Source organism: Branchiostoma lanceolatum, chromosome 6, assembly GCF_035083965.1.
Source record: "Branchiostoma lanceolatum isolate klBraLanc5 chromosome 6, klBraLanc5.hap2, whole genome shotgun sequence".
Taxonomy (NCBI): Eukaryota; Metazoa; Chordata; class Leptocardii; order Amphioxiformes; family Branchiostomatidae; genus Branchiostoma; species Branchiostoma lanceolatum.
In genome coordinates, this window is record NC_089727.1 from 5,923,384 (window position 1) to 5,944,130 (window position 20,747).

General features: G+C 43.1%; 2 protein-coding genes across 14 annotated transcripts in view; one reads left to right on the top strand and one right to left on the bottom strand.

Moving 5' to 3' along the window:
• Positions 1-646: 646 nt before the first annotated feature.
• On the bottom strand, positions 647-7,103 carry LOC136436270 (fibroblast growth factor 20-like). Its single transcript, XM_066430102.1, has 3 exons — positions 5,831-7,103; positions 4,127-4,230; positions 647-2,564 (listed from the first exon to the last, which is right to left on the bottom strand). Exons 1-3 carry the CDS (start codon positions 6,069-6,071, stop codon positions 2,319-2,321), a joined length of 591 nt encoding a protein of 196 aa, XP_066286199.1. The 5' UTR covers positions 6,072-7,103; the 3' UTR covers positions 647-2,318.
• A 370-nt stretch (positions 7,104-7,473) lies between these two features.
• The window catches only part of LOC136436254 (calcium uptake protein 3, mitochondrial-like), a 49,446-nt gene continuing 36,172 nt past the window's right edge, over positions 7,474-20,747 (top strand). For 4 of the 13 annotated variants that reach the window (XM_066430062.1, XM_066430071.1, XM_066430063.1 and 1 more), the window contains exon 1: positions 7,474-7,727. In XM_066430062.1, coding sequence (XP_066286159.1) covers positions 7,521-7,727 — 207 coding nt within the window. In that variant the 5' untranslated portion in view covers positions 7,474-7,520. The remainder of the gene's footprint in view (positions 7,728-20,747) is intronic. The other 9 variants (XM_066430068.1, XM_066430070.1, XM_066430067.1 and 6 more) reach the window with 4 other exon arrangements.

The following is a 20,747-nucleotide window of genomic DNA, read 5'->3' on the forward strand; positions in this document are numbered from 1 at the left end:
TCACCTGTACCGTGTGTTGAATGTGCTCACATGTGATGTCTGTCTTACAAGCCACATCTTCACTTTCAGTCAGTCTAACTCTAACGTTACAGTTTAATATGTGTGTGATCAAGGAGGTTAAAATAACCTCCTTGGTGTGATTGAAATTTAACTTATGTAGAAAGTATTTTGGGGTCCGTCGAAGAAGGTCATCCAGGTAGTAATATGTAACAGCTACTCAAGCAGCTGGTCTGTAGATAAGTAAATACTCCGATGTTTAAAGATAGCATCCACTATCTTTCGTCAGTGATGAAAGATAATGGATGCTATCTGACACGTCTGACCATTCACAAAATCTATCCAGTGCCTTGAATAGCTTTCGTAAAGCGTATTTTGGGGTAGAGTATCCATTTGAGGGTACAGCTAGAATGGACAAGCTAACGCTTGTTGTTGGCATGTTACCATCAAATGATATGACATATTAAAGTACAATGTACTTTAATATGTCATATCATTTGATGTATAATTTCCCATCATACTATACTGCTATATAAATCGTTTTTCCACCATATACATCATATGCCGCACTAGAGCAACTACATACCAGCCTTACCGTAACATAAAAGTGTGCCAACCAACACAGTAAAACTGAATACGCCACAAAGTATCTGGTTCCAATCATTTGTTTCCTTTATTCTGCGAATATATTTGATCTGATGCTCCAGCCATCCGAGACAACCTCGGTGGGATTTCAAACGTATACAGACGACATGTCCTCTCTCTTAAGTCATAGATCTTTACATTTGTCACTCATATCTCCTACTATATACAATAACTCTTACAAAAATAGGGGTGAACTTTTGTCTTATCTCTCTATCGTCGTAAATAAAATCACACAGCCAATTAGACACATAAGAAAAGGATTCTTCCTAACAGTGACCATCTTTGTCTCAAAACGTATGCTGTTAGGATGACAGCGAAAAGAGATAGATAATCACAACAAATAGTAAAATGGCTGCCAAACAGTACACATTTACTAGCCATTGAACAGTCTGGACTTTAGGGGCTACTTCTTTCTCCAAGCAGTTGCTGGTAGAGTCTTTATCTGTGTCTAGTATTTCTATTTGCTGACAACGCTGGTCAGAAAATTGTCTTAAAAGTATCTTTAAAAGTTAAGAAGGAACCCCGTATGAACCAGACATAAGACAAGGGTAGAGAAAAGGCAGTGCGCCGATACAGGACAGACACATACCCGGTCAGACGGTCACAGAAACGGTACGATAGATCAGCTATAGCCTATTGCAAATATCCCGTGGACCGTCTGAGCGTACATGTCCTCTACCGGGTAACTTTTTCCCACCCATCTCTTTTGTCTGGTTAACGAGGCCAGTAGCAACCCTTGACATTATCGTCTACCCACATCTGCCCGGACATAAGTGGTACTTGAGTTCTTTGGTGGCGTACCTACTTCTGAGATAAATGGAAGATTTGAACGATAAACGGAGAGCTTGACATTTAGAAATGTTTTGAAGGACAGGGATTTCAATCAAACATTGGAATGCAATAGGCTAACAGAACCCAAGAACAGTTGCACATTTGATTTTTGCATAGCAGCGATAGATAATATAGATATGATGTAAGAAAAGTTCTTCGAGGACAAGAAAAAGTTCTTCAATAAATAAATACTTCCAACAAGTAATATGTACATAAACCTTGTGACACATAAATTATAATAAATACGCTCTTTTTTCTGTAGAATCGAATACCAGTCCCGACTCTCGTTCGTTTTGTGTCACTTTTCTCAAACTGCCCGCACGCATGCTCAGCATAGTCAATCATACTCAATCACCACAAATCATATCAAGCCGTATCTTAGATACAGCTGGGTCATAGGTCAATTTGAAAATTTCTGTCTCCATCTAGAAAGCCGATTATCATAGCGCATGGGAAAACGCGTGATTCGTTGTTATCTAATATCGTGATTATCTGGCTGTAATCGATGCCGTGCTCGGTTAGCTGGCCACAGCTTGTTCGGGGTCTAGCCTAATCATCTAGAAGGTATAGGATTTTCATTTGAACCATAACAGTGGGTGGTTCTTGTCAATCAAAAGCAGCAGTAATGCTAGTCAACTAATTAGCACCGAGCATTATGTATCGGATCAGATGCCATGATGGCGTTCCTTTCCACGTACTAACCATTGCTATAGCGAAGTGGGACGGTTATCTCGGGTGGACAGCATCCCCTGCTACACCGGCGCAACATTGTCTACAGTCTGAGATGTCAGTCCTTGCATAGTCTTTGCATAGAAGGCAGTGAGATCTCCGTGTCGCAGCTCAAATCATCTCTTCCCAAGAATGTCCTGGTACAAAGATGGTACTTTTTCAGGGTCCACGGGTCTCGGAAGAAAGTGGGTGAACTTCTGTGTCTTTCTTGACCTATTGCCCTTTCTGGCAGTCCCGTCTTTGTTCAAGGCAACGAAAAACGGTCTCCCGTTTTTGTCGTTCCGGTGTTCGTGCGACGCGTAGGTGTTGTAAAAGTTCTCCTCCATGTTTTCCCTGAAGATGCAGTCCCGGTTCAGCTGGTCCTGGGAGACAAGATAGGAAAAAACCGTTAAAGATTATCCACACTGTTTTTGTTTACAGATCCCAGAATTTAGAGATGAATCGAGGCTATAGAGAAGCTTAAATGATTAGTCGGTTTATACCGGCTTGCAGCGGACGATTGGGGTGGTCTTTGCGGAATCACTCGGGCATCTAGCTGAATAAACCAAGACATTCGATACATGGCGAGATAGCGAGAGCTTTATGCGGACAATGCCGCCGCAGTATCAACATCGTTACACCTAGATGGCACATTTGGCCGCTGGATTTTATTGAGCGGCGGCATAAAGTCGTACAAACTTTACAACAGCGATTAAGATCGTAGTACACTCCTGACAATAAAACTTTAAGGATCAATGTACAATATCAGTCGCATTTGGTAGATTGAGCCATTTCCCAACTTTAAGGACATGTCTACGCGTAAGGGTCCCTGTCATCGGTGTGGACTTTTACTAGATCTTTACTGTACTAAGATAGCGTGCTATAGTTTGAGTATAAACGAATTTCAAAACTGTTGAAACTTGTGTGGTTTTAGCTTATGGGAACACGAACTTGGCGTCTTCGGTACGAAAGTTTTCACAGAACATTATACTTTTCTGTAATCTCTTTTTTGAAAGTATCAACAAGGTCTGTTAGAAAATAATGTCTTCCATTAACTGTACGTCCTGACTTTAGGTACAGGTGTGTATTTATTGAATGAGTGGCGAGACCGGTGAAACCTGTACACCGTCTGGTATATCGGTGTGTGCTTGTATTTCCCTTGTAATGGATACAGGTTTCAATGGGACAATTGGTTAAACCGACAAGTTGATGAGGACATCAAGGTTTCCGCGTCCCGTCCCTGATGTGCTGTTTTACCTGAGCAGTGCTCAACTACTCAAGAGGACTGCAAATAAACGTTTCGTCAGCACAGCGCTCTAACTACGTACTTTGCGGTTTTCCCTCTCTTCAGGGCAGAAATCAAAGGGACCCGCCGGCGGCGAGCAAGCGGCCTTTGGCCTGGACCATGTCGGGTCCGATACACAAACTGATACACATAGAGGGCTTCCATCTACCTGAGGCGAAATCCAATCAGTAAACACCAGACACACAGGCAAACATTTGTATGGAGACTCACGGGCGTGATGGAAATATTTTGGGGTTACTAACAGGCACCTCACAGAAAGCCTTGAGGAAAAGAAAACCACGTCATCCCTTTACGTACAACTTCGGTTGAGATGAGATGAGGGCGGGCGGGCCTGTGTTTTTATAAAGCGAGGATGCGGAAAGTCCTATGATTGGGGCTTATCCTGTATTTTGAGGCTCCACTCGAGGATTTCATTTGAGCACACTTGTTAGGACGATTGACACGGTGATGCAAGGTTTCACGTAGGTGTGCCTGTATCTGTATGCCCCTCGGCGTAACACACCAGCTTCGCAGGCACACGGCGTGGCAGCAGCTGGTTATATTATACCGAACGACCTGTCAGACTTAACCTTCACATATCTAACTGCATGCATTGTTTAAAGCTATCTCACCCCCCATAAACACCAACCTACAACTCACCGATCCGTACATGTCTCCGTTTGCGTCCATGCCCAGGTACAGCCCGCTCTTCACGCCGCGGATACTCATCAGTCCTGTCGCCACCGATATGAACTCCAGGATACCTGCGAACACAAACCGGCAAAGCGTCAGTCATCCCGAAACATAATGCGATTGTGGGGTAGCATCAAAGCATCCTTAAACCGGCCTAAATGCATTATCCGCTTTGGCTGTGTACATTGAAATTAGAAAGTTAGTTCTTGGCGCGTCTTGATTTATTTTGCAAGGCGATAACTTGGCGGTAGGCTGTATCAGAAGTGAGTGAGTGCTTTACCAATGACCCCGTCATCTTCCCATGACCAGCCGTGTCGGATCAGAACCGACAACTTTATTTGGGACTTTAGTCTCCGTCTACTGTTCGTTATCAGCACAGTCCAGCTCTTATAGGGATCCAAGTTAAACAAACCGATAACGCCAAAGGTACGACAAGAACGTTTTTTCTGTTTAAACCACATACAAATTAGACACAAAAAGCCATCTGTTTTTGTCGGACTCAATATAAATAATGTATTTACACACTTCACGCTGCTACATTGTGCCGATAAGAAAAGGAGAGGACCGGGGACCTTTTCATCGTGTGTGGCAGGGGGGACGAGACACTGTGGGGAATAGCACAAAAAGGTGCAGCATTCAAATTCAATTGGTGGGTTGTCGGTCCAGAGAGAGGGGAGGGCCGCCAACAATGGAAACCATACCGGGAGATGCTTGTTACCCATCAGGCTCCGTGAGACACAGTATTATGCTAACACAAAAGCCCACCGTCTTTCATGATCGTCCTTGTCATGTTGCAAATACGGTATTCGTCTGCAAGGAACACAACCCGGCCTCCCATCTCACCTGCGGCACGCCATTAAGAAGAGAAAAGAGAGTTCCAGCCCGCGGGATTGGCGCGCGCACGGGGAGGGAAGTGGGCTCTGTGTTTTAAAGCCGGGTTTAACGTTTAGCCCGGGGCTCGTATGTCACCCCTCTTGTCAGCCTTATGTACACAACCAGCTCCGATAGCCGGCTCGCACCCCTCGGCATGGCCGCGCGATTAGCACGCCATTGACTTGTCCCTGACCGAAACTTCCAAAACGCCCATAAAAATTCCGCAGGCGATGATCTGACGTAAAATGTCGTGGCAAGACCCTCCCGACGGCCAGACCCAGGTGGGAAGGCGCGTCTCGCCAGGCGCGACGGGACGGACGGTTAGAAACACGCACAAAGCAAACTTGCCATTGATGTATCGAGGTGAGAAAAACAAGGGTTGATGACGCATGGGGAATAAAATCCCTTTTGTCTTACTAAACGCGGCCATCAGTGCCCCTCAACGACAACAACTTATTCGGTCTTCATTTGCACCTTTTGTTAGCGACATTCCAGCCGGGGTCTGTCAATGGGCCTCGTCGGGCCTGATCCTGAATGACACACGGTGTTGGCTGCCGTAACATTCCGTCTCATCTACATCCCACACCGGCGAGCCTGTCACGCAGATTTGGTGACTAAAACTCTGCCCTGACAAAAGTTTTTTTTTTCACCCGTCCACGCCTACCTCCAACAGAACGTGTGTCGCCCCTGTGTGGTAGAAGCCGCTACCGGCGGTGCTACTGGACACGGCGTAATCGGTGTTATATGTTAGAAGTGGTGGCCATACAAACAAAGTAGCTAAGATGACACAACACTTACCGAAAACACTGTGGTCTTGCCGCGTGCCGTTAACTGTGCCGTCCGGGAAGATTTGCAGGTGAAATCGGGTGCGACAGTACAGTTGTCGACGCCTCAGGATCCCTTCCAGATGGGAAAACTGGTCGGCATTTCTCACACTCCTCTCCCCCATGTGATCCGCCAACAGTAGTCCAGGGTCTGCCATTTGTCCTCCGACTTGAAATCCCCCAAAACCTCCCAAAAAGTTCCCAAGTGCTGGCATGATGTCCTCAGACGAGCATATGAGGTGAAGACGTGTACTGCGCGGAAAAAATCCTCAAAGTCCTGTTCTGGACTTGGTCGTCAGCGCGTCCTCTAATACTAGTCCTTATGAGATAGTCTCCTGTCACCAAGTCGGTGGTGAGTCTTGAAACTGCCGGGAAGGCGGCTGCCGGGAGCCCTGGGACGTGCTCGTGTCGTCTGAATTGCCTCTTAATGACTGCAGATTGAAGAATCGAGCTGTTTATATACATCTATATGTAAATAAGCCAGGGGCGGGATTGAATAGGGTTGCGTTGGAGGAATGCCGGCCGGAATGTGATCACGTAGAAAGGTGGGTCTCGGGACGGGCTAGACTCCAGACTCGGAGGAAGTTTGTCGAGTATAGAAAAGAAGAAGAAAAAAAGAGGTTAATCTTTCAGCGTAAAGTCCTCAGTTCCGACGTTTTCCGACCGTCGCGTCACAGTGACGGCGCATAAAGAGGGTGGTGCTTTCCTGCTGGGGCGCGCCGGTACTCCGGTCAGCTACTAATTCCCTTTTCATCGCGGGACACATTGCATTGTGATTTCATGACGTCGGCACACAATAAAAGATAGTGCATGGGAGTTGAAAGAGACCGCGCGTAGCACAAAGGTGGTTCTTGCTATGACTGTACGTTGTCGTGCGTCGGCACCCACGCGGTCGGAGATCGGGCTTTCCCAAATACAAATGGGCCGGTCCTACTGATGACACCAACAGGGTTCTCCGGCCAACCAATCACAGATCCCGCGTGCAGTATGAATTCCTAGGAGAGAATCGCTAAAACCGAGTGACGCACTTGCAGACGTTTCCTAATGTCCACACTCGTTTCCTATTTCGAAAGCAAGCCATTGAGCCCAAATAGACTGTGAAGTTAAAAATCATCGTTCTACAAACAAGCCTCGAACTTTGATCCAGTTTTCAAGAGAGCAGGGAAAGGCTAAGGGCGACAGACGTGGTCGACAGAAATAGAATCGGTCCACTAGACAAGCAAACTCCAACAATATGGGACGTGTGTGACCATCTGACGTCAAAGCTACGTCATTGTTACGCAAACATTAACTCAGCAAACAAATTCTAAGAAAATAGAGATCGTTTTATCCAAAAATTCTGACATCACAATTTCCTTCCTCGGGTGTTCTGGGGTAACAAGTGGTTCGGCACAATGTTTTCCTGCACGTATACTTTTCCTGGGCCGCTGACTTCCTCGTATGACGTAACAGATTTTGTGGCGTCCTTCCCGCCAGTTGTAAACTGTTGACACGACCAATGAAAAGGGAGTGAGTCACAAGAGGTTCAGCCAACACATTTTTTATTCATATGTTTGAAGTTGTTATAGCGGTCTGCCTCTCCAAATACCCCGCCTCCACTTTTGTCCCGCCCAGGGCATGCCGGGTAATGTCCCGCCGGGGCATGCGCTGTAGGGACATCCAAGATGGCGGCTTCTCGACGAATTTTTACCCAGCTTCGGAATTCGACGACACTTCTGACCAAAAATGTCCCCACCAGCGGCTCCAGAAGAGGAGCAGCGGTGCTGTACGCAGCAGGGGCAGTCGGCGCGATCACCGGCCTGGTCTATGCCCGGAGGAGGCGCGGAGAAGCCACCATACAAGTCGGTCTGCCTGTGGTGATGGCGAAAGAGGTCCGTGTTTGGGTTCTGTACCATATCCATTATCATTTTGTTTTGCTCCGTTTTACACCAGAATATTGCGTTTAGGTCATCATAGCTGTGTATTATGTCTATGATTAAAAGTATCTGTGACCCGATTAGGTAAAAAGCGTAATTTTGGGATGCAAATGTCATGGAAATGCTACCGTCCGAATGAAAACACACCATTCCAAAAATAAAGCCCCGCCCCTCCCCCCTCCTGCCAAATCACCTGTTCGATATGTAGAGTAACCCTAATGATGTCATGTACCAGGAACCGGATAGTGACACCCTAAAAGCAAGGAGGTTAAATATCCTTGCTAAAAGTCAATACTTCTATACGTAAAACGTGAGAAAATGGAAAACGGAAATTGTTAGATATTTTTGGAATATCAGTCATTGCAAGGAGGTTATGGTCATCAGGATCTGTCAAATCCATTTTGCTTTCCCAATGCAAACAGGAAATTGCCCCTACACCTACAGTGTACACGCCCCCTTTTATGACTATCAATGTGTTCAGTATGCAGAATGCTTCTACTGTCACCTTTTCTGCTTTGTTTTCCCCTTGATTGATTCTCATTGAGGAGTAGATTACATTATTTATATTACTTTGTTTTATGAACACAGAAATGCTTGTATTCTCTAACAGCCTTATAGTTGTGTGATATAAAATATCATCATTGTATATCAACCCAACCTATTCACAGTTTGTCTGAATAAGAATATCTGCTGTATTGAAATTTAGACTCTGATCTCGAAATGTGTTTACATAATATATTTGTTATATTGATAATATCAGACAGTTATCTACTGTAATGTTAATCCTTTCCATCTATGTGATTGTGAGGTTGCGTATTACACAGTGCATACAAATTCCCAAAGGTAAGTCATACATGGAAAGCAAGTTCAAAACAAAGTATCCGGAACAGAATGTCGTTGTGTGTAAAAATACCTTGTTTGCTAGTTCAAGTGATTCAGTAGAGGAGCCAGGAAATTGTTGGAATACCAGAAATATTTTTGTTTTGGAGGAAGACTGGCAGACTGGTTGATGAATGGTTTACCTGAGCGCTACAATGGACAGGAAGTATTGTTGTCCCTGGGTCAATAGCACTCCTTACGAGTTAAGGTCAATGTTTATTTCTTGAGTTGAAGTGCATCATATACGTCAGACTTACTTGTGATGTTGAACCTAACCTTTCATACTGATTATTCTTGGTCATGTTTTTTTTATTCCTGTTCTGTTCTGTTCTGTTCAAAAGATTTCTTCGAAAATTGGATGGGACATTGCCAAATATGGAAACTTTATTTTGACTAAGTACTCGTGCTGCTGTCTACTGCAATTTGTAAAATAATTCTGAGAGGCACAGGAGTTGTACTAGTACTTGCTTTTTAATCTATTCATGTGGTAAATGGCAACTTTTCAAGTGTTTTTTCAGGTTTGATTATCATCATGCTTCAGTGTACATGTAGAGATAGATTGCTCTTAGTAACTCTTTAGCTTATCATCTAAGTCATTGTCATCCATCATTCTATGAACTATTAAATAAAAATTGATTATGATGTTTTTTCTGAAGAAATACTGGAATGTACACATGTACATGTCAATGAGGTATCTGTATCTGTATAGCCCGTAAGCTATAATTGCTATTTGGCAAAACATACCCGCTTTACTCAGGTATACTCAGTCAGTAAATGTTTTTCAAATCCCTTCCAGGTGGGAAGAACTGGTGCTATTTGTTGCTGTTAGTCTTGTATATATTCTGTGATAGTACAAGCTTTGTATTATTACTTAAACTTTTTGTAACCATTGCAAGTGCATGCTTAATTTACATGCAAACTGATACACCTTCATTCAGTTACAGTGTCATTGTGTACCATGACTATGTGATTTCCTCAACCTCCAGGTTGTTTCCTCTTCTCTCTCTCACATGTTTTGTTTGTCCACACCCATACTTCATATGGTATCAGATAGCCTTTTCTCTTGTGACAGTAACAATGTTCATTTGATCCTGCGAGGTTCACATGTGTGTTCTGAGTCATCTTAACTTCTATGGACACACCCAGTTTAGATGCTTCCCTAAACTTTGTACATTTGACGACCCATCTAAGACAGTTATTTTGAGTAACTATGTAGCTCATCATTATGCCTTTGTCATGGTATGAGCTTGTTCATTCATTACCTCTACTAGTAACAACCAAAGAGAGAAGTTTTGGTTGGGGATACCAGAAGTAGAGTTCCAACCTGTAGCTACGAGCTGATATACACGGGTGGCACTTGACCTAAAGTCAGAAAGTCTTGTTCCCAAGAACACAGATCAAGGATACTTTTCCAATTCATGGCTGAAAGAGATGCATTATCCTTAAGTCAAGTCTTTTTGGCTTAGCTTTATAATGTTGATTGTATTCAGGATTTGAAAAGTATACTATTAGCCTTAATGGCAAATTAGGCAGGAGAGGGCAATTGAATATGTGCAGGTGTTTGTCAACTTGTGTATGCTACTGCCTAGAGTCTCAGTGCATCACTGAGCGTCAATTGAAGATGTGCAATTCACAAACAACTATTCACAGTGCCAGCTGTGCCACACAATGCAGTGGAAAACACCTGCAACTAGAAATCATGTAACTCAATATTAAGTAAACTAACACATCTCGCTCTATACAGATAAAAGATGCATTGTATCTTCTTTCTGCATCCTGTTTGCTTGGAAAGCGATACTTTTTTTTACAAAAGGTAACTTCTGCAACTGTCCTAGTAACTTGCAGATTTGTATGTTGGTTACTATAGCAACTTATGCTGTTTTATAAACAGTTAACCGTCATTTCTGTGGTGAAGATGAAAGACTTGGTGATGAAGAAGGAGAAGAAAAGATGCTTTCTACTGTCCTGTGTAGCCCATAGAAGTACTACTACCGGTAGTAGTTGACCACATACATGCCTTTTTGAAAACCTGCCTGAACTTAAAACATTTGCACTTTCTTTGACCCAACAGAGACCACGCTGTGACTTAGTGCACTTTAGTGATGCTGAACTGAGTAGCAAATATTTTGTAGCTGCAGCGCTCGTGAGTGCGACTCGCACACAATATGTATGCGACCAGTTTCTTGAGAATGCGACTAGATTTAAAATCACGGTCGCACGGTGCGACAATCCAAAATTAAGACCTGCGCCAGGATAATGGCTATAGAACTAAGCGGTAAGCCGAAAATATAGGTATTCCAATGCTACCGCGAATATCGTCGGTGAATTTTCTATCATGTTCCCACACCCACGGTACAAAAACTATCCGTTCCTAGTGGCAAAGTTACCCATAGAAATAAAGGATATAAGTTTCTCTCCTTTGTGGTGTATTTGTTTCATTTGTAAAATGTTTCAAACGCCAAAACTTTGTCGATGAAAGTGAGCGCTCGCCGGACGCTCGCTGTTTTCAATGGCGGCCATGATGTTTATGAAAAATAGACCGCAGCAGAATGAAAGGCTTGTTTCCTGCGGTCATATTTATACCTGTTCAAGCGATGATTTTTACGATCAAAAATTGATGAATCAATTCAAGTGGAGTTTTATTAAAAAAAAATATCAAATTTTCCTTTTGTCACCGGTATCATTTCAAAGCTCATTACCTGCCCGTTGTTACGGTGCTGCATGTACTTTCATTCTGCTGCTGTCTATACTGCACAGCGCGAATCACAAAGCTTTCCCCATGGGTCTGCCTGTCATTGGATGACGGCGCCGCGCGGTCCTGACGCGCGAAATTTGAACTACGCGTTTCGAAGTTCCCGATTTGACTGGGTCGGCACAAACAGATCATTTTTGATACTATTTTGAGCAAGAATTTTAAGGATAATAAAGTATTTTGGATTATCTGTAGACAGAGGGTGAGGGTAAGAAGAAAAGAAATGCCTGTAAAAATGTTGAACTTGATGCCAGCAGTGAAGTTTCAAATTATGGAATATGACTTTATTTGTTTTGGTCATGAACCCAATAGATAAGTTCTAGAGTCATCTATTTATTTATCATTCAAGGTTATGTGAATCATTACCTGCCTTGTTCCAAGTAAAAAATACCATTGTGTATTTTTCAACTTGTTGAACTTGAGGCACCGTGGCCCCCGGATAGGGGCCAGTCGGGGAACCTATGCCCAATTTTTCTAAAAATCCATCGTACTAGTATCAGTATGTAGGAAGGTATTGAATGAATTGAATTGCCAATTGTTCTGCAAAATCAATGTAGGTTTCTATCTTTTATAATCTATTCAAATACTAGTACTTAGTACTTTATTCCCGGTTGTTAACGTATTACATTGATTAATAGGAGTATTATTTGGTATAGCCAAGACTTTTGCTTGTTCTTCCAACTTTTTGTAGTGGTGCCCCTAGATTTTTGCTGGTGCTCCTAACTTTTTTGAGTTAGGAGCACAGTGCTCCTAGGCCTAAAAGTTAGTCTGGAGCCCTGAGCTGTACTCACATTTCTTTGGATTGAAATATTATCCTTTCTAGACTATTTTGGACACATAGTCCAGCTCTTAGAGCTAGGTCTGTATGACGAACATCTACATTGTAAGTCGATAATCTTAAACCAGACAAAATAAAGTTAGCGATGATCATTCTTACGGTGTCTTTGTTCCCTCCCTTCTCTCATGCTCAGTTGACTTGCTTTGACAACATTGATATCCATGGTGTACATTTTGTTGGCATCACACGGACCCCACAAACAGAGTATATTCTACGATTCTGACGTCTGCGCTGTCCCTGGTTGTATGGCATGTAGGCCATGTAAATTTGTCACCATACATAAGTGTTATTGTTTAGGTTAGTTGAAACTCTAGAGCTGTTTTCAACGGTGCCAAGAAATGTGCTTTAGGAACTGTAGATGAGACTGTCAAGGTGGAGCAGCATGGAGGCCACGTTTTCAGTATCACTGTGCCTGACAGAAAGTTGACGGTGCACCAGTAGTGTTGTTCACCAGATAGGGTATATCAATGCCAATGTAAAGTTTGATGTAACGATACCCCGATACCAAGCTGAGGAGCAGACATTACTGCTAATGGTGCGGCGCGCTTGGATGGAGACGAAGAGGGTGGCGCGATATCGTGTTCTGTTGACACGGCTACAAGGGGGCTGGGCAGCGGCACGCTATGTCGTCTTCCCGTCACCTGCCCACATTGTGTCAGCGACAAAGAGGCTACGGTAGGTCACAGAGGAGAAATATCGGGGAACATGTTTTCCGCGGTCGGCCCCATTTGTGCTGGCGCATGCACTGACACCCAACACCAACATGTACACGGGCCACCCAAGTTCAGGCCACCGGTGTAGCACCAGACAAATGTCCCGAAATGCTTTCATTTGTTTGCGTTTTCAATAAAATTGTATAGGGTCAGGGAGGAGCAACAGTATCTGGTGTGTGTGGCTACTTCGCCGGTGGTGTCGGGAGGGCTGGTTGGCCGCCGGGGTCTTTGTAACTCCACATAGCGTAGGGAGGAGACGCGAGGGAGGCGTGAATGAGCAGGAATTGGTGGAATGTTGATGAGGAAATCAATGCAGTTTGGTGGAGCCAACATCAACACTCGGGACTGTTTGGTCTATGATTGGATTATCATTGATAGAATTAAGTACCATTTAATGGATTACCTCATCCACTGTCTATCACTCAAGGTTCAAGGACGTTTTTACATACTGCCACAGAGAGTAGGGGTTTTACAGAAATGTCTGCTAGCATTCGTGATGAATTATTCAGCCAATAATCCTTTTAATATCAAATGGAATTAAAACAAAGGATGGGAGGCCATACACTTTGATTGATTAAAGTGTGGCAATGGTGTGTACTGCTGGGTGGATGATAACATAAGATGATGAACATTTCAAGATCATGTTCTATTTAAGGCCAAGAGGTGAATTGAAAAAAGAAAGAAAAATTTTCTGTTGTATATCATCTTAATATCTTTTTTGCCTTTGTTCTAAAAATATCAATTCAGACTCCATCCCACCCCTGGCTCTAAATTGTGCACAGTCAAAGTTACAAACACCTTGTAGAGAAAGTAAGGGGAGGGAGAGGTGAGACAACAACCTGTTGGTCTAAGAATTGTAACAATTTTCTTTGAACCATTTCAGAATACAGTCAAACCTGTATTAGCGGTCACCTTTGCATAGCGGCCACCTGCCCATAGTGGTCACTTTTTGTCGGTCCCTTGGATTTTTCCCATTGACATAAGCATTAAGAATTAGGCTATAGCGGCCACCTGTCCAACGCGGTCGCGGCCAGACGATTTTCGGTCCCGCGAGTACAGTAACACTGCCGATAACGGCCAATGTGCGCCGGTGGAAGCCGCATCGCCACCGCACGCCGGGTTCAAAATCTTCATTTTTTTTAATGCAGTTATCAAGTTTATGTGAACTCAACTTGACAGGATAATAATAAAGAAAACAAAAATGTTTTATCTTCGTTAGATTATCCATGGTTTGACGCGAAGTCAAGTATTTCTTCACATGGCTTGCGTTTGTACATCGTAGCATATTTGACTATTTCTGTGCATTTGGACTGGACAAAGATTACGGTAGTTTTTGGAAAATACAACCCGCACATGTATCTGATGCGCTAAGTTCGCGAATTATTTCAATGTCGGCCCAATATTTCCGTTTTCCCCGGGAATTCATCCGAAAATGTGCCCAAACACGATTTTCAAAATGGCGGAGCAGCATAAAGGTCATCGGAAGACACCACTGTTGCGGAGGTATAGTGTGTTAAATCTATTTTGCTGCAAACTATCACTGAGGATCATTACTGAACCAAAAGCTTCAAACTAAATATGGATAACATTACTATGTTGTAAAATTTGGGCTGTCGCAATTTTCTGAGAAGAAAAAAGCCCTAAAAAGAGCGACCTTCCTCTCATTACCCTATTAGCATAATGGTAGAAGCCGATCATGACAAGCAAACAACAACAGTTTAGGAAAATTGTCGCCACAATTTTATGTTTGAAAACGGTCGAAAACGAACAGTAAGTGGCAACTGAGCAACATATATTTTGTTCTTAACTAACTAGGGGGCATTTTGCTGCGAAGGACTTTGTTTCATATGATTAAAACTCGTTGGTGACGACTGACGCGTGTGCCGGCAGCGAAGCAGTCGCGAAGGATCAAGAGTAGAGTATGGCGATGCTGGTCTGTTCAGACATGAAGCTCGAGCAAGCCATGGATTTTGGAGTTGGCAGATACAATAATTCTTTTTTCAAGCCCATAATAGAAGTAGAAGAACAACAATCGAATTTCTAAAATGTGCCTTACCTATGCAATGTTTACATGTGTTGTATACGGTGAATAAATGTATCTCAGTGGGTACTGAAAACATGTGTCACTCGTGGTCAATTAATCAACATTTTCTCCATAGCGGCCACCTGTCCTTAGCGGCCAGTTATGGCCAGTCCCTTGAGTGACCGCTATAGACAGGTTTGACTGTATATGACTCTGGTACTTAAGTTCTATGACCCACATATTCATTGTACTTAGCAGTAACCTCAACCTTGGCATCTGACCCTTGCCCTCTGCCATTGTCTACAGACAGGGTAATTGGTGCTGATGTAATGTAATGAGTTCCCTGCTGAGTATCACTGATGAAAGCTTGACACAATGCAGCAAAGTGCTGTGGAAACTTCTGCAGGAAAAGAAATAAGCAACTGTCAAGAGTTAATCCTGTCCAGAGGACGTTGACAGATACTACCAGGACTTCGTGGATAAGAACAGTGTTACCCCTGAATATAAGAGGTTATGTTTCCTTGTGACATTATGAAAGGCTGCTCTTTCCATGAAGAGAGGAAGTAGCAAAAAGATAATGGAGATCAAGATGTTTTCAATCCGTAGTTAGGACACAGCCATAGGGCGTTCAGCAGTGCTATCAGGTCAGTGACCTGCCATTTACATGTATCCTGACTGGCCAGTAGAAGGCCTTAGGGTCTTCACTTCACATAGTTAGATTTGTTCACTTCTTACACTTGAGAAGTCATAGGTCGACACCCCCCCCCCTTTGCATCTTGCCTAGAATCATAGAATGTTATGTGTTTAGACATGGAATTTACACCTGTACAGAGAATGTCTCAAAACAGATAGATACTTAAGAGAAGATGGGAAGACATAATTTAGAAATTTAGGCCTCGCAAAGACTGTCTGGTATGATGTGCTGAAATTAAACCTTTCTTGAACTCTGCCAAATTGTTAATTTTGTTCTTAATAGCCGTGTTTGTGAGCAAAAAGACTAACAAGCTCAGCAATTTGCAGATGGTCCCAGCTGTGGCTGTGTGGTGGGTAAATCCGCCCTTTTATGTGCGTTTTACTGTGTTTTTGCATGTCGGGCCCCTCATCAAAAGGCAGGATTGATCTCTGAGCAACCTTTGATACTGTCATAAAGTGTGTAGAAGGACCGCAGCTCTGGCATATCATGTGCTGGTATATGGCTGTTTTAACCCTTAAAGCACGATGAGCCACCCCCAGTGACTTGCAGCCTTCAACCCGACGAGCCACCAGGGATGGCTCGACTGGGTTGAGTTTCGGTATTCTCCGGTGACCCTCGGCAAAGGTCGGATACAGCCTCATTAGCATGCGTCAGGGGAAGCCCAAATCTGACGGAAGATCCCAAGTGTGTTTGGGAAGTTTTTGCCGTGTTTTTTTAGCTCAAAATCATGATTTTTCGATGTCCGATTCTGGTGAAGAACCCAGAAGGGATGTTGGCACAACTGAGGAAGGGATTTGCGATGTTTCTAGCATCAGAAGAGACAGTAATTTGATAAAAACTTCGGCATTTTGAAGGCCCTATGCTAGGTAACAGTGCTACAAACCTTTGTTTTCTTTCTTTGCCATGAAAAAATCGAGTGGATGGGGGTTTATTGTAATTTAGTGAGGGTCATGATTGTCTGAAATTGTTTGTCAACTTTTTGATCCAGCCAAATTTCTGCTTCATGTTTGTTTACTTCGCCGATGGGGAGGGGGGCATGTTTTGACATGTATTTACAGGTTTGGGATAGCAAAGCCTGTTCTGGCTTCCCTCCAAATCATTATTTGGTGAAATTTTCCTGGACAAACAGTAGGGGAACACTGATGAAGCCCATCATTTTACAAGTGGCCAAGGCTTTAGGTACTATCTTTTCTAGCTTAGAATAAAACAGTTACAGTTACTTACATACACTGTTTGATGTTTCTATTGCTTCAGGAAGAATAGCAAGGCAGATTAAAATAGTTTTCTGTGACTTTCAAAGTGATTTTAGACTTTGTGGGTGGTGTCATATACATTTCAAATATTTTTTGAGACTTCGCAAAGAAATTTTTTCTGTCCTTTTTGTGCAGTATCATTACTTACAAACCAGATACAGTCTTTTTCTTGTTATTTTCATATTCTACAGGTTCTCAGCTTTCCAGAAATGTATAGTTTTACCTATCTAGCATTAATATTAAGCACTTTACAGCCCCGAAACAATTCCTAGGTGGGGGCACCTGAAGCCGAAAATTTTAGTTACGATTCCTGTATGCACGTAAAAATTTTATCCCGTCCTTTAAGGGTTAATACAGGGTGTATTGACATTGAGGAAAACCAGCATCACTACAAATAGGGGGTAGAAGAGTTCAGGAAAAATCGGGCAATACTTTGTGTCCACTAGACATCGCTGAGAACATATAATGTGGAAATATGTACTGTACAAAATACGGGCAGGGTGTCTTTATCATTTTTTCAGGAAGTTATTTTACTAAGGAGAGGTCAGGTAGTGTAGATTTTTAACTATTGGATAATTTTGTTCTTGTCCACAGTGTACGCCCCATTGCAGTATTCAGAAACTTTAGTGTCCATGTATCTTTGCATTTCAAGCAATTTATAATCAAACTACCAGCAAAAATAGTTTTATTATTAGTCAAATGACATGACCATGGATGACCAACTGATCTGGCAGTTTATAGAGCTTTAGAAGGCAGTACAGCTGAACTGTAGGGGGTTTCCTCTTCAATTGATTCTTCCGATTGCTGTAGCATTACCAACAGTTTCTCCCCACTTCACCTTACAATGGAAAGAATGTGGAAGGTGGAGGACATGCAGGTAAGAAAATAAACCATGGGAACCACAGGTCAGACACAGAATGGCTCGCATCCACCCAAGTGTTGTTGTTTCTCCTCTGACAGTAGATTCCATTTTGCTGAAGTCTGGCACAGGTGGAAAGAGTGGTGTTGCTTGTTTCTTGGAAAGGAGGTGTCAGAAACATCTTGTTTGTTCTCACCCATATATATAGACAGGAGCAGGTGGGAAACGACCTCTAGAATGGCCAAGTGCTTGTTGTTGCTCAGGGTGGGAAGGCTGGCTTACACAAGTGGTTTCAGCACTAAATCTAATTGGTCTTAAGGGTTTATCTCTGCTAGCTCAAGACTTTCCAGAGACCGACCCTGCACCCCATGCTTTGTTGTTTTCCCAAGGAGTACAAGTGGAGGTGGGCCTAATCCACTATTGCCTGGCCCTCGTCCTTTCAAACCTGCTGGTCGCAGATTGCCGGGATCTGTTCCTATTGATTCCAGCGCTCTCTGGACTGAGACCGGAACAACAGTGGTTCCTCTACCGTTGTTCGACCACATGCTCAGGTAATGCGAGGCTCCCAGCCAATTTCCAGGGGGGAGTTTATTTAACCAGGGACCACTGCATGTTCATTGTGCTTTACGGTGACTGCAAGATCACTTTATTGTCTGCAAGTCACCTTACTAGAACATCCCCGACCATTGGTGGTATTAGGACTCTCACAGAATCTTGTTCATTTCGGTTGCTTTAAGAGCATGCTGTTCTTTCAGGAACTGATGAAAAGAAGTTGGGGATTGGGAGAGGTGAATTGGTGCTAGGCATGGAGAGGCACGAAGCAGAGCAGATATACTGTTGCCCATGTGAAAAAGTCGGCTTGACATGAATAGAAGAGGTATGTGAGGGGGAAGCCATGGAAGCTCGCAGAAAAAGAAAAGTTTGGATTCCGATGGAACAATGTGGTTTAACATTGCAAAGGTTACGGTGTTGTTTGTGTGTTACTCGGTAAATGTACTGATTTCCAAGGAGATCGGTTTGGACAAATCTTGTGTGATCTACAAAGTTTAGCAATTATCTTATAAACTTATTTGTTTCAGCATTTTGTATTTATGTATAACAGGCAAACTGATGAAAATGAAATCTTCTTGAACCAAAGTGATATTGTACTAGTTTGTGCAATATTTACTGTTGTGTTACTGTGTTGTGGTAAACACTTTGTTTGTCATGCTTGTCTTTCTTCAGAAGTGTCTTGGATCGCTGACAATCTAGACAATTCTCGCTGTTCCTCCTTCTGTTACATCTCCCTGCACTTTTGAGATGGATCAAATACCTTGAACTATTTCAAAAGGGTCAGATTTCCTTGTGGGAATCTGATATTGTTGTAGTTACATGTAACAGGTGTCTGCAGCAACAGTGACACCTCCTTTTTCAATCTACTCTGATTGAATATTACATTGCACATACCTTTGTGTTCTCTACTAGGTTTTAATCGTGATTAATTAGATGCAGAGCACTGAAATTCTTTCTTTAATTCCAGTTACTGTCTTCAAGCAGGTGAGAAACCGTGATTATTTCTTTCGCTGAAGCTTAATGATTTACCAAAAGGCAACGAAGCCGCGACACTTTTATTGCTTTTTTGTTATCCGGTGAGTGGGAGTGTTAGTGTTTTCAATGGGAAATCTCCTTAATGAAGAGGCTGGTATTGATGCTTTGTTTCTGATGAAAGATTGGAGAAGATAAGCCCAGTCAATCTGTTACCTGCGGCTTTCTTTGAAGACTTTGAGCTGAATCCTGTTGATCAAGGAAGTGTCCATAGACAGTGAATAGCGCCAAGATTAATGGTTTCTTTGGCATGTCTTCCACGCAATTCCAGTACGGCAGAGTCATAGCTTTTGGAATGGCTTTGTACCTGCAAAGGGCATGGGGATAGAGTTTGGCTGTGGTATCTCCCTGAATCTTTTTGTGTGTTTCAAAGAATGGGCAGATTAAGATGGAAGATCCTCTTACAGTGGGGATAAAGACTGTTTTGATAGGGGCGGTGTAGTTTTTCTAGGGATCCAGATTGTCAGGGACGGCTGAAGCCTCTTCCCTTCACACCTTGTACCTCCTCACAAAACAGCTGTTTTCAAATGAGGTCACCTGTTAATTTGTCACTGGCCCGATATCTAACGTAAGGTCGACTCGTGCTCCTTAACCTTAGACTGTGTACACAAACTGGCAAACTTGTTGAGAGGGAAGAAGGAGGGTACAAAATGGCAGTTTGTAGGTTGCAATTTTTGAGTCATTGTCAAGGTTTCTTTCCCTTTTCACAGGGATATTCAGTGAAGAAGCTGCAACCAAATTATCTTCACATACATATGCTGGTTTTGACTATGGAGACAAGCAAGGAGACTCACTCAGACTGTAACTGTCATATTCAAAACAACAAGATTGTCATTTAAGAGTAAGAGCCTTTCCGGAGATGTCTTAAGTAAGAATGCTCTTTTTGTGTCCTTGAGAAGCCTTGCTAGGACAAAGAGCCTTCTACATGCCCTTATCAGCATCCAACTCAATCCAATCTGATTTACAACCCAAGTGCTGATTGTTATTCTACCAATTGCGTCAGCACAGAGCCAAAATGAGCCCCTGCTTCGAAAACTATCTGGCTGATCCTTTGATGTTACAGCAAACATGCTCTCTTGCCTTATCAGTCCCCCGAAAAACTGATGTTGGAATTGTTCAAAGTTTATATAGTGGGTGTGCACCTTTCATCCCAACAGCATTTTGGGAACAATGCAAATGCCACAGCCTTGGCTATGTTGTTGTACGGTGGGGAATGTACTCCAGATATGGAGAGCAGAGTACACACTCCTCAACTGGACCCTTATTGTGACCTGTAGATGTTGTCTGAGTAGGATAGTTGGTCTCTATGGTGTTTCAGATACAGTTGTCCTTGCAGCAGCCTGAGTGCTGTGGGAGACTGTGCACGGGGTCAGGGAAAGG

Excerpts from the sequence above, each read along its gene's own strand:
- LOC136436270 (XM_066430102.1), bottom strand. The coding sequence starts at position 6,071 with ATGCCAGCACTTGGGAACTTTTTGGGAGGTTTTGGGGGATTTCAAGTC. Across the intron at positions 4,231-5,830 it reads GCAAGACCACAGTGTTTTCG|GTATCCTGGAGTTCATATCG; the intron begins GTAAGTGTTGTG and ends TTGTGTTCGCAG. Across the intron at positions 2,565-4,126 it reads ACGGAGACATGTACGGATCG|GACCAGCTGAACCGGGACTG; the intron begins GTGAGTTGTAGG and ends CTTGTCTCCCAG.